This window comes from Diadema setosum, chromosome 18 (genome assembly GCF_964275005.1).
Source record: "Diadema setosum chromosome 18, eeDiaSeto1, whole genome shotgun sequence".
Taxonomy (NCBI): Eukaryota; Metazoa; Echinodermata; class Echinoidea; order Diadematoida; family Diadematidae; genus Diadema; species Diadema setosum.
In genome coordinates, this window is record NC_092702.1 from 26,451,701 (window position 1) to 26,464,373 (window position 12,673).

The 12,673-nt window shown below is 38.3% G+C and overlaps 1 protein-coding gene across 1 annotated transcript in view; it reads right to left on the reverse strand.

The window, feature by feature from the left end:
* The window catches only part of LOC140242063 (uncharacterized), a 219,312-nt gene that overhangs the window by 169,106 nt on the left and 37,533 nt on the right, over positions 1-12,673 (reverse strand). The window contains exon 4 of the mRNA XM_072321825.1: positions 2,716-3,786. Coding sequence (XP_072177926.1) covers positions 2,716-3,786 — 1,071 coding nt within the window. The remainder of the gene's footprint in view (positions 1-2,715; positions 3,787-12,673) is intronic.

Genomic DNA, 12,673 nt, shown 5'->3' on the forward strand with positions numbered 1-12,673 from the left:
TGGCCCATAACCTTCAACGTGGCCACCTGTCGGATAACCTGGCCACTCCGACCAAAGCCACCCCACACAGTCCATTTTTTCTGTTCATATTCAACACACAGCTCGCTGCGACATACCATGTCTTGAATATGAACAGCGAAAAATGGATTTTGTGGGTTGGTTGTGGAACCATGTTGCTCGGGTGACGTGATCTATACAAGCGTATATATTACAGATAACTACCCCGGTATGTCTTAATGCACATGTATTCTTGTTGTTTGTTTGTTTGTTTTCTTGTTTTAATTCTTTCTATCTTTTTGCTCTCGTTTCCTCTTCGTCCTGCTCCTTCCTTTCACCGTTTTCGATATTATGTTTGTTGTTTGATAAGACATTAACATTTTCATCTATGGAGGGACCTTTACAATACAAGCTTTGCTATTTAGTAGGCCATTCACATTTCATGTTTGTAAACTTGCCTTCTCTTTCACTTACGGCTTATGCCTTGTCTCATATTCTGTCGATTGTATCATTTTATTTGTTTTTAGCATCATCTTTCAAGGACGCAAGCACTGAGCGGGAATCGAACTCGGGTCCTCCAATAGTTGGGAGTCGGGAGTCTTATCCACCATGCCACAGCGCCCCCACAGTGAAAAAGGAGAATGATAAAAGACAAGATGACAAAGAAGAAAGGAGAAGAAAAAAGAGAAGTCGAAGAGAGACATGAAAGGATAGTATATCTGGGGAAAGAAGTTATCTTTTCACACCTTTATCCACTGTATAGCCACTTGGCGCTAATGTCATTTACGTCTCTCTGGCGCAATAAATATCATGTGAGTGTATACAAAATATAAAAAACATGCATTTGATATTATTGCGCTTGTCTGTCCGACATATTGTTCTCTTCTTGGTAGTGGTCCTTGATCCATTGATGAACTCCATTAGATCCACTAAATTGGGTAATGGAGAGACTGCAATATGTTTGTGTTTTTGTTTTGCTTTTCTTTACTTCGTATACTGCCACCCACGTTATACTGCGGACATTCACCCAAGGCATGACAAAACATTCACCTAGATCATAATTTTAGTTGTCATTTAGGAAAGAGAGAGAGAGAGGGGGGGGGGGGAGATAGGAAACACTTTCACTGATACGAACGTCTGTGATACCATAAAGATCAATGACATCGCTTCACACGATACGAACAACCTTTCCTATAATCATGATAATTGGCGATGTGACACCAATTGTACGATACCTTCAAACAACATACAAGGATAAAAATGTTTGCGACAAACAGATACATCCCACTTGAGTGCCACTGATGATCTAATACTTTCTGATGATTAATCCGCGGCGAAGATACGGGAAATAAAGTTATAGTGCGTGACGCAGTTAAAGTAATCTTTCTAACCTTCACTGTGTCCCCCGTACCAAAAAAAAAAAAAAAATCACAGTCTTTACTTCAAAAAAAAAAAAGAAAAAAAGAAAAAAAATGCTGATTTCACCCAAGCGGTTTAGCTAAAAGTGTTTGACCATGAATGGATGCCGCAGAGATATTACATGTAATTAGAAGTGACGTCATTTGAAGTGTATCACGGAGCTCTCTTTTCACTCATGAAGATCAAAGCCCATTCCCCTCCCCAACCCTTTGCGCTTTCCACTTCCATACTTCAACTATACAGTGTATTATAGCATGTGTTGTATTGTGTAGTCAGACGATGAGATTAATTCAAATATAGAGATACTCTAAGGAATACTAAAAGGAAATCGTCCTTACATGTGCCTAACACACCCACAAATACACACATACACACATACACACATACACACATACACACACACGGACACACACACACACACACACACACATAAAAAATACACAAACCAAAAGCACCAAACTATATAGTTGTATTACAAAAAAAGGGCAAAAATAATGAGAGTCAGACAGAGTCAAGCTGCCGGAGTCCTTCAGCGTGTAGCTACTGAAAAATGGCGGGCAAAGTCCAAAGTACATGAGTTGCTACAGGAATAGAACTACCAGTCCAGATTGGGACTAGATGACTGTAGCCTCCAAATTTGTACTACATCAAGTTCGCTCCAACATGGTGAACATAGCCCCTGACCAAATATTGTAGGTTTCGGTGCTTACGTTGCCATACATTCAACCAAAAATTCAGCAGGGTAAACACGCTGAAGAAATCACACAGATTGGTTCGCCAAAATCTCTTTTTTTTTTGTGTGTGCATTTCAGTCAACTAAATAGTTTACATAATATTGTCATCGATATAAAAACAACCCTTTCTCCAAAGAATTGAAATTGTGACACAGCAATCATATTATGATATCATACATTTCTTATGTTGCATTCATCACAAAAAAAAAAACACGTCACATTTGATTAGTTATGATTCTGTATCCCGCTGAAGGATACATTATTGAACACAAGCACGGTTTACTGTGGAGAAACGGGTTAAGCGATTCAAATATTTTCTATAACATCTCATCAGATGGTTTCATGGTTCAAAGAGCAATATAAGACACTGCCGAACGGAGAACATTACTGTAATTGTCGACTGGCAATTGGAAAAACAACCATGAAAGCACAAAATGATCATCTATTGCTCCACTTGTAATCAATGCTATAATGTTTGAGCTTGTTAAGTTAGTTAGATAGCGTCCTTCCGATTGCCAACAGACAAAAGAGGTTCTACCAAGGATCGTTACCATAGCAACCATACCTTGTCTCCGGTTGGATCCAAGACGTTGAGTAGTCGTTGTATGTACTCCACCCTGACCAGGGCTCTCCGTGTGCTCGGCAGGCTGGCAATGGTCAGCAGAGCCCTGGCAGACAGGATGCGGGCTTGTCTGACCGGGTCACTATTGCTCGACTTCGGGGCGTCCACGGTAAGGACGCCGTTGTCGGTGTTGTCGTCGTCGGATTGCGATATCCGGATTCCTGGAATGGAGCACGGAAAACCTTTGGCCTTGTTATCCGGTTTCTCGCGTGGCTTGGTGGGGTACGGATGGAGCTTTGAGGTTGACGTCACCGAAGACTGTGGGGCGGGTGCCACGCCCACCGTCTGGATGCATTCCAGGAGTAGGTTAATATCTAAGGAAGATAGCAATCTTAAGGCTGCCTGGACTATGGGCTGTGCCGAGTCGTCTCGGTGTTCCCGTGCAGTGTACGAGGTTCTGTGGCTGAATACACCTCGTCTACTTCCGGGAGCAGGCCTAAGGTTCATGACAATGTCAGTTTCCGGGATGTTTTTGCAGTAAACAGCTTTGAGTTGTGCTATTCTGTCATCACGAGCTACCATCTGATTCAAGGTGGTGAGTACAGCGGACAGAGATGTCGTTTGGAATGTTGAAAGATTGTCCTTATCCACGGCACTCTCTACTTGCAGATATTTGGACTTTTCTGCAGACTTGGGGGACAGTGAATCCTGCTTTGGTCCGATGCTGGAGGATGATTTCCGCCGGAAGCTATTACGTAACGATTGCACGAATCCGCGTTTGGGTGATTTTGGTTCGTTCGGCTCCAGCGAGAGCGGGCCGTCTTTGGCATCTTCAGCGTTCTGGCGGGACAGGCCCATCCTGCGCTGGGCCGTCTGCCGGTCGCCCATCATTAGGAATGTCTCGAGCACACGATTGTACGAAACTATCGCTGCCAGGCGAACGGATCCCGAGGCTGGAAAGAGTAGGACCGCCAACTTACAGAGACTGGCCAAATTCTCCCAGCTCTCCTCGCGCTGAGCGGCGACATACGTGACATCGAAGATAAAGCTCTCCTCGGAGTCCTCAGCAATCAACTGTGTACAAATAGAGATAAAGAGAGCGAGCAATTTGTCAACCAGTGGCATTGAACGGATAGATAATGTCAAGTACGCAGAGAAAAAAAAAAGACATTCACGAACCTTAGGAACACTTGAAAGACTTATAAAGAACCCCGCGGGCTGTCAGTTCAAAATTGTGTTCAACCAAACACGGAACCGCAATGCGTAGTAATCCTTCTCATAACGCTCGTGCTGACCCAAGGATGTTTACCGAAGTCAGAATTATACATGCGGTAAGACGGGACCGTCGTAAATAATGGAGAGGTACGAGGGTCGTAAAGTATCAATTTGCAAATGAAGAGCTGATTTCTCGACTGGAGGATTCCGTGTAAAAAACGGACCACGCCGTGACATCAGCACCACGGCGTTAGCAGGAAATGAAGGGGCGGGACAAGTTTTATGGTCGTTTGGGAGATGACATGGTTTCCCCAACTCCGATAACTACAAACATGTTATAGAAATCAGAGTAGGGATCAAATCACATCCACTCATAGAGCAAAGTGATTAAGTTAATTTTGAGAATACTCAGTGGCTCAGTAAGGAGGTGGTGGGGTGCATGGTTTTCCCCATTTTCCATCCACCTGCATCCGCCTTGTTTTGGAGTGGAAGACCCCTCCACGCTGTTGGGTTTGATGACGGACGTAATAGAGTGAAGTGACAAACTCAGAGTAAATTGCCTCCACTTCGTGGGAAGGTAATGCGTCCCTGACTGCTATAACATGTGACAACCTTGGATGTTTTTCCCTCTCTCTCTCTCTTCCTCATTTTAGAAGGGGCAAGAGCGAATTCGGTCACTTTGAGTGTGAGACACAGATTTACATGCAGCGATCAGCACGAGCGCCCCTACCGAGAAAAAGGAAATTGATTAAAGGAAGGTATCTTCTATAAAAGTACAAGGAGTGATGAAAATGTGCAATGAGTTCAACAAGATCCTTTCACTTTTTTTTTTCTTTTTACTGTTAATAAGGTATCGGAAACTTTGTCCTCATGGAAAACTCAGTTATTTAGCCATGTCAGATTATATGAAGCCATTTCATTAATGCGAGGGTTGTTTTTTGTGAACGAATGGACATGATGGAATGGAAGTAAATCTCAACTGAATTGAAATTGAAATTGAAATTGGATTGAAAGCAACGGAAGCAGCAAAATTCTGTTCTGGGGACTACATGTACCTCGATGTATATCGTCTCGTTCATGTGGACCTGATGTGATTACAATCTTAAGTGATCAAGTAATTATGTTAATATCTACATTTTGTATTGTGCAGTGGTGTATGTGTGCCTGAAGTGTTCAAAATTCCAACTACAGCACGAAAAAGCGATTGGCATTTTCTACAATAGATGCAAGTATATAACAGAATAAATGTACTGCTAAAAAGAGCTTGAAAATTATGAAACTATGTTAAAGAAAATGTATTGTGTAGACATACGTACGCCAATTATAATGACCCAATTTGATACATGTACCTAATTCCCAATTAGCTCGCAAGGATGCATACAAAACGCTTGCATTCTGAGTTTCCTCAATTCTTCATATTTTTTCTACTTGTTCAATCTCTGTTATTCAGTACAGATAGGGGGTTGCCACTGTCTTAGTAAATAAAACGACTTGACCGTTGACTTTATTTCATTATTGTAGTTTCTGATGGTTGATTGTACGATTATAAATACATTCTGTAGTAATGCTTGTAAATCAAAAATATTCTGATATTTTATGAATGAAATCGTATGGGGACAAGGCTTTTATATAAGGCATGTTATAAGCATATAGCCTGTCTGTCCGTCTCCAAACACTTTCAAATGCAATGTATATTTGTAATGCTATATTGCTGTTGATGTTTATTGTCGCGCTGTTGTAATAATTCTTTTTCTGTCTTTGTATGGTTTTGTCTACTTTCCGTATTATGGCTCTTTTTTTATTTTTACTGAAAATGTAGAATATCGAAAACCGACACCGAAACCGACGACTATATGACAACGACTATAGAACAAATACAACTATACGGTTTAGTGTGTGACAATTTTACCTGCTAGAGACTTATTTGGGAAGTTTGTATTCAAAGAGAGAGAGAGAGATAGACAGGTCATTATCTTTCGGCACAAAAGATTGATTTTCCCCGCGCTATGTTTTACGACCATTTTCAGATGAGTTTTCGGAAGAGTGATACTACTCTGCAAAAAGTCCGGTGTTAAATAGTGAACACCGAGCTGGTGTTAAATTTTCGGTGCTCATTTATGGTGTTAAATTAACACCTACGGGTGTCATTTCCAAATTTTAAACTGTTTTTTGAAGAGTTTCTTAGTAACTGCACTTCTTGTTGATTTTTAATTTAAACAAGACGATCAAGAATTTTACATTAAAATACTAGATTTTTGAAAAAATGTGAAAATAAATTTACACCAAAGTAACACCAGCTGGTGTGGTCCCTTATTGAAGCTGGACGGGTGTTAAACCATTGATATTAACACCAGCAAATATCAAATCAACACCATGTGGTGTCATTTTTGAATTAACACCAGTACAGTGTCAAAATAACACCACGAAATGTCAGGTGAACACTTTTCAACACCATCACAGTGCATTTTTAACACCTGTGGGTGTGGTCCTTTATTGAAGTTTGATCGGTGTTAGATTTAACACCTGTGGTGTTACATCTAACACCGATGTTTTTGCAGTGTATATAATGGTATAACACCAGACAGTGCTTAAGAAATACTTGTTTGGCGCAATCAGCAAAGAAGCGATATTTTCTCTCGGAATGAAATGCCTGTCGACAGTTTACTTAATGTCACCACGGAGCTTCTGTTATACTTTTACATGTGTAGTTATCATTTTCAATATTTGTCAATTTGTCCATACACTAATTTTTGCACATAGGATTTGTAAAGGAAATCCATGATCTTCTTTAGATGGTAGAGCTTTAAGAAACTCGTAAACTTCATTGATATGATGATATCATGTGCAAACGTGTCATGATATACTACATTTTCGAATATGTATCTTACAGTCTTATAATTATTATGTACTTATACAGAGGCATATAGTATACGTACATATATCATAATGTATTACCATAAGCTATTTATATTTCACAAGTAACAAAGCCGAAGAGCAGTGCCAAGACGACCGGTAATTTAGTGTTGAATCTGTCTTTGTTGAACAGAACATTAGCTTAGTTTCCATTAAAGACAAGCATCTGTTCGAGTTTGAGAGATCTCGTGCATAGTCTGTATATACTATCGCTTGCAGATCAATTTCTGTCAAGTTTTCATTATCGTTTTTATCTTAAATTCTATATTGCAGCTGATGATACCGCAAGTGGTTAGAATTCTCCGAATACACTGAACTTTTATGTGAATGACTAAAGATACTTAATGAATACACTGTCATAAAATCAATGCAGAATTTTATGAACCAACGTCAGTACATTCTCCACTTCGTCTATATCACAAAAACCATGTAAGCCTATACGAAAATACCTTATAATGTTAGACTATTGTGAGCATGGCACAAAAGAAGAGCGATACTTTATAGACTTATAATCTAGATGAAACAAACGTTGAACAAACACACGAGTCTGCTGACGGGAAAAAAAAAATATCCAACAAAGTATGCCAGCCTTACTGTCCCACAGTGTAAAGCACAGTGTGAAACACAGTGTGGACACATTGTGGGCACAGTGTACAATCTCTTCACATTGTTGAATTCGAACGCATAACATCGTAAACGCATTGTGAATCATCAATTCACAGTGTGAAAAAGAACATCACTATAAGAACACGCTTTGAAAATCACACCACAGTATAAGATGAAGCATCCTCACACTGTTTATGGTATTTACTGTGTTACCTGAAGAAGCCATTCTCTTTTTCATATTTTCAAAATAATGTGATTTTCATGTACACCGTGGTGCATCAACCATCGAAACGAAGGTCGCTTGAATATATTGCTTACTCTGTCATGTCTGTCACCATTTTCATATGAATATAATAATAACAATTAGACAAATTTGTATAGCGCCGCTACCATGTAGATAGCAGTTTATACTCTACTGCGCTGTGATGTAACAGAGCTCCTGACATTGTTACTGATTAGACACACAACAAATTAATCAGAGGCTTCTGAAAAAAGGTATGTCTTCAACAAAGATTTGAAAACAGCAAGTGATGGGGCCTTCCTCATTTTTTCAGGTAATTTGTTCCAAAGTTTTGGAGCAGCACAACTGAAGGCACAATCCCCCAAGGTTACTTTTGTTTTTAAGTGAGGTTGCTTTAGAAGCAACTTATCCTGTGTACTTCGTAAATTATGAGAATGTGAATGTGATTTCATTGATATTAATTCTGATAAATAACCAGTTGCTTGACCATGCAGTACTTTATAAATAAGTAACAAAATCTTAAATACAATTCTCTGCCTTACTGGCAACCAATGTAACTTCATCAAAACAGGTGTAATATGCGAAAATTTTGACGAACTGGACACAAGTCTCGCACATGCATTCTGAACACGCTGAAGCTTGGTTATCTGTGAATCTGGTAAGCCAAACAATAACCCATTACAATAGTCAAGCTTACTACTAATGAAAGCGTGAACAACAGTTTCAGCGTCTTCCTGGCTCAAATATCTACGAATGTGACGCAAGTTATGCAACATATAAAAAGCAGACTTGCATGTGGTCGATATATGCTTCTCCATACCATACACCCAGGTTTTTCACAGAGCTCGATGGTTTTACTTCCACATCTCCTACTGATTATCTTATAAATATCCAGCTTTGCTACTTGTCTTGGTGTTCCAACAACAAGAAACTCAGTCTTCCCATCATTAAGCATTAACTTATGTTTGGACATCCAAGAACGAACATAACATAGACAGGATATATATGAATAAATCAATAAATATTGTATGTATGTATGTATGACAAGACAGCCATCTACGGATATGAATCTCGTCTTCTGGTGTGCACGTGTATATGCGAGCAATTGAGTTACCTTCCACATATCACCACTCACGTTGTGGAGTAAGAAAATGAAACGAAATGTATTCATCATGAAGTACCTGTCAGCGAGAACATCTGCTATTCTTTTTAATTCTCAACTTTTAATAACATTTATTCAATTTCGCCCACCCCGTCTTTCAATGGCAAACCCAACGACTCGAGACGGTTTTGGGGGAACCGCAGACGAATGAACAAATCGAGAGAGATTGATTGTGCGGGCGCTGGGCCGGTGCTTCCTAAAAGGGTGAGGGGTTTCCGATTAAAGGGGAAAGACAGCGGCTGTGACCATTGACGAGCCCGGAAGAACGTTGACGTCGTAGGAAAAAGCTGTGAAGACAATTTACCAGGAAGAGCGTATCTGACAACAATGCGATCATAAACTGAGCTGGACATTACTTTGCCAGACTCCACATGTGAAAGACCATTTTTTCTTTGTTTCGGGGGAAATATGTACCCTCATAGTTGGAACGTTTAGGCAATAATTATAAAATGTGTCTGTATATATATATATATATATATATATATATATATATATCTATTTATATATAACACTGTCCGTATTGACAAAAGGATACATTTCTCGAGTTCTTTTCTCCTATTCCTGATCATACATGTATTATTTGAACAACACATGGACTATACGGATTGATATACATATTAATAATACATAATTTTATAAAAGTGTTTATATGTATATATTTATATACATTTACATACATACATACATTGTATATATGTGTGTGTGTATATATATATATATATATATATATATATATATAAATTATTAAGTATACATGATTTATATAACTTTTTCGGCGTTTAAGCCGGCATGACTTTTCAACACTTCCAAGAGACACAATTCAATCACCTCCCCCCCCCCCAAAAAAAAAAAGAAGAATCGAACGAGTTACAATGTACTATTGTACGCCATGCATTAAAAAGTAGCTTACATGCACACACACACACACACACACACACACACACAAATTATACCAGAAGTGCTACCTAAAACCCATGAGACTGAAAGACTGCAATGTACTTCACAGGGGTCACTATATCGAGCAGTCGGCAGGTGTATTTATCTTTTTCTCGATAGGAACCATTACACACACAAGGCATGGTTTTTGGAATATTGTTAGAAATATGAAAGTTTCACAATGGTTTTCCGTCTTTAAATAGTTATTTTCCAATATGGACACATTAAGCGAAAAAAAAGATAATGTAAAACAGAGATGATTATAAATATTCTTACTTCTCCAAGTAAAAATCAGAAAATGTCAAATGTTTAATTACACAGACTTTGATAATCAGTGTGAGGTACAGTGTATACCATTAGTGCAGCTTCTACGGCAGAACGTTTATAATTTATTTGTTGGCTAAAGCTGCTGATATGACCCCCCCCCCCCCCAAAAAAAAAAAATAAATAAATAAATAAATAAATAAATGAATGAATAAATAAATAAATAAATATATAATAATAACAATAATAATAATAATAATAATAATGCTCTGGTCAGACGGTAAGATAATCAATAAAATTTAATCTGGCTACATTACTTTTTGATATCAACTACTAGTGTGTCAACCACTGCTATCTATATTGTCTTATTTTTCAATTGTGCAACCACAACAACCATGGAAGACCAGCCTTGCCAGCGGCACAAGAAAAGTGCAGCTGATTATGGGCCATCCGGCCGTTATCTTTGTCTAATCATATATTCTATTCTCTTTCGTATATTGATGATGTGTCATACTCTTCATTTGCTATGTACGTATGTTTCATTTTATGCGTGTATCATTTTCCTTGTACCTTATGATGTCTTTTAAATCTGTATGTATGTTCATGACGGAAATAAACCCAACAAACAAACAACCACTCGTACAATCGTCGTCTACAACTTCTACAATTTTTCTATAGTAACCACTGCAATTACGACTAGAAACCCTTTGCCAAAGGGCTATTATTGCATTTTGGCTATTGTTATCAGTCGTTCTTCAACTTTGCTGCGTGTAATGGACAAATTAATCAGAAATCACTCTCAGACCTGATACGCCTTCATAATTGTATGACTAATATCATCAGAAGTACTGCAGCTGCTAGACAATTTCATGTCATGCTCTACTAATACAACTATTAATACAACATAATTATATATAGCTATCACTAACTACTATATGAGGTGCTTCTGCTTTTGCTTACCAGCACAGCTGCTTTACCAAATACGGTCAAAATGAACTAAATGCTACAAATGTTATCAAACAATTCACCAAACTATTTTGGAAAAGATTAACATCTTTGTGTTGATACATCTATTATCACCTTTTTAAGGATTGTAGTACAGATTTACTGATCGAATGACTGCCAAAATAAATACATCATTTTCACGTTCATGTACATTACTTCCTTACATGTCGAACAAACATCTGCAGGAAAAAAAAAAATCGAAACATTAACTTTCCAGCTGATAAAAACAGGCAAGCTGGTCTATAAAGAATACATGTACAGGCAAACAAAAAACAAACAAACAAACAAACAAACGCAGGTATCGAATGGGCATAAACAATTCCTGTGGTTATTTCTTTAATTCTATGAAACAAAGACAATTAACAGAACAAGCCGTTCGGTAAGCATCTGCATGGTCTCAATCTGTCTAGATTTCTTCCTCACCCCTCCCCCCCCCCCTCTCTCTCTCTCTCTCTCTTCCTCTCTGCTACCCATTCTCTCTTGGTTTCTGCGACATACTGTCTACATCTAAATTGATAACTTCTGGAGGAAAGAAAAAGCCGAGTAAATATCAGCTCCGACACAGATACCTGCTTAGCAACGAGGGGATTTGTTTTGAGAAGTGCTCACTATAATGATTAGCATTATGGGAACATGCACGTACTCACGCACACACATATACACACATATTATATACATACATATTTGTATGTAAATTTTTACTCAAATGCGGATTTTGAGTTGTATATCTATACTATCCTCATTTTCAGTCTAATCATTACTTATTAGTTCGGCTCGTACAATAACTAAAATCTCAGCGTTAGAGTGTCCTGCGCCCTGAGTAAATATCGCGGTTGTTTGCATTGAAGCTGCTGTTATCTTGGCTGCGCAAAAACTAATGAGCACCTAGCTGGAAGTTTAATATCTGTGTGTGTTTTTCCTTGTACGCAAGACAAGTCAACACGTGCATAGACATAACAAATTCAGAACACTATTTACAGTGGCTAGTCTTACGAGTAGGTGCGTGAGTGTATGTGTGTGTGTATGAACGCCTCATAAGAAGTTTCATATATATATACGCAATACATCTATATGAATATTATATAATACATATGTATATACATATATATAAATGTGTGTGTGTGTGTGTGTGTTCATTCATTCATTTCATTATAATTTGACCTTAGAATAAAGATGGAATGAAAGTATTCATACCAGTATGTGCTCATACCAACAAGCTGAAAGATGAATCACAATTTCATTTGAAAATTGAAAAAAAAAAATATTTACATACGACATTTATCATTTTAGGTATAAAATTGCATTGTATATAGTACCAGGTCCTTTTCAACCTGTCACAGTCTAAACAAAGAGACGGAATCACCAATGACAGATCAATCAAGGCATATCATTATTACCCATATGCATGGGGTCCTGGTGGACATTTTGTGTGTGTGTGTGTGTGTGTGTGTGTGTGTGTGCTTCAATCTATGCGCATATCATGTAGTCGGTCAGTGTTTGTTTGCTGAAAACAAAAATATCCCCAAGTCTCTCATAAACATGTCAGAAAGAATCATTCTTAAGTGCGTGTTTAACGATATCCCATTTGGGAAAAAAATGCGACCGAGGACTTTATCACG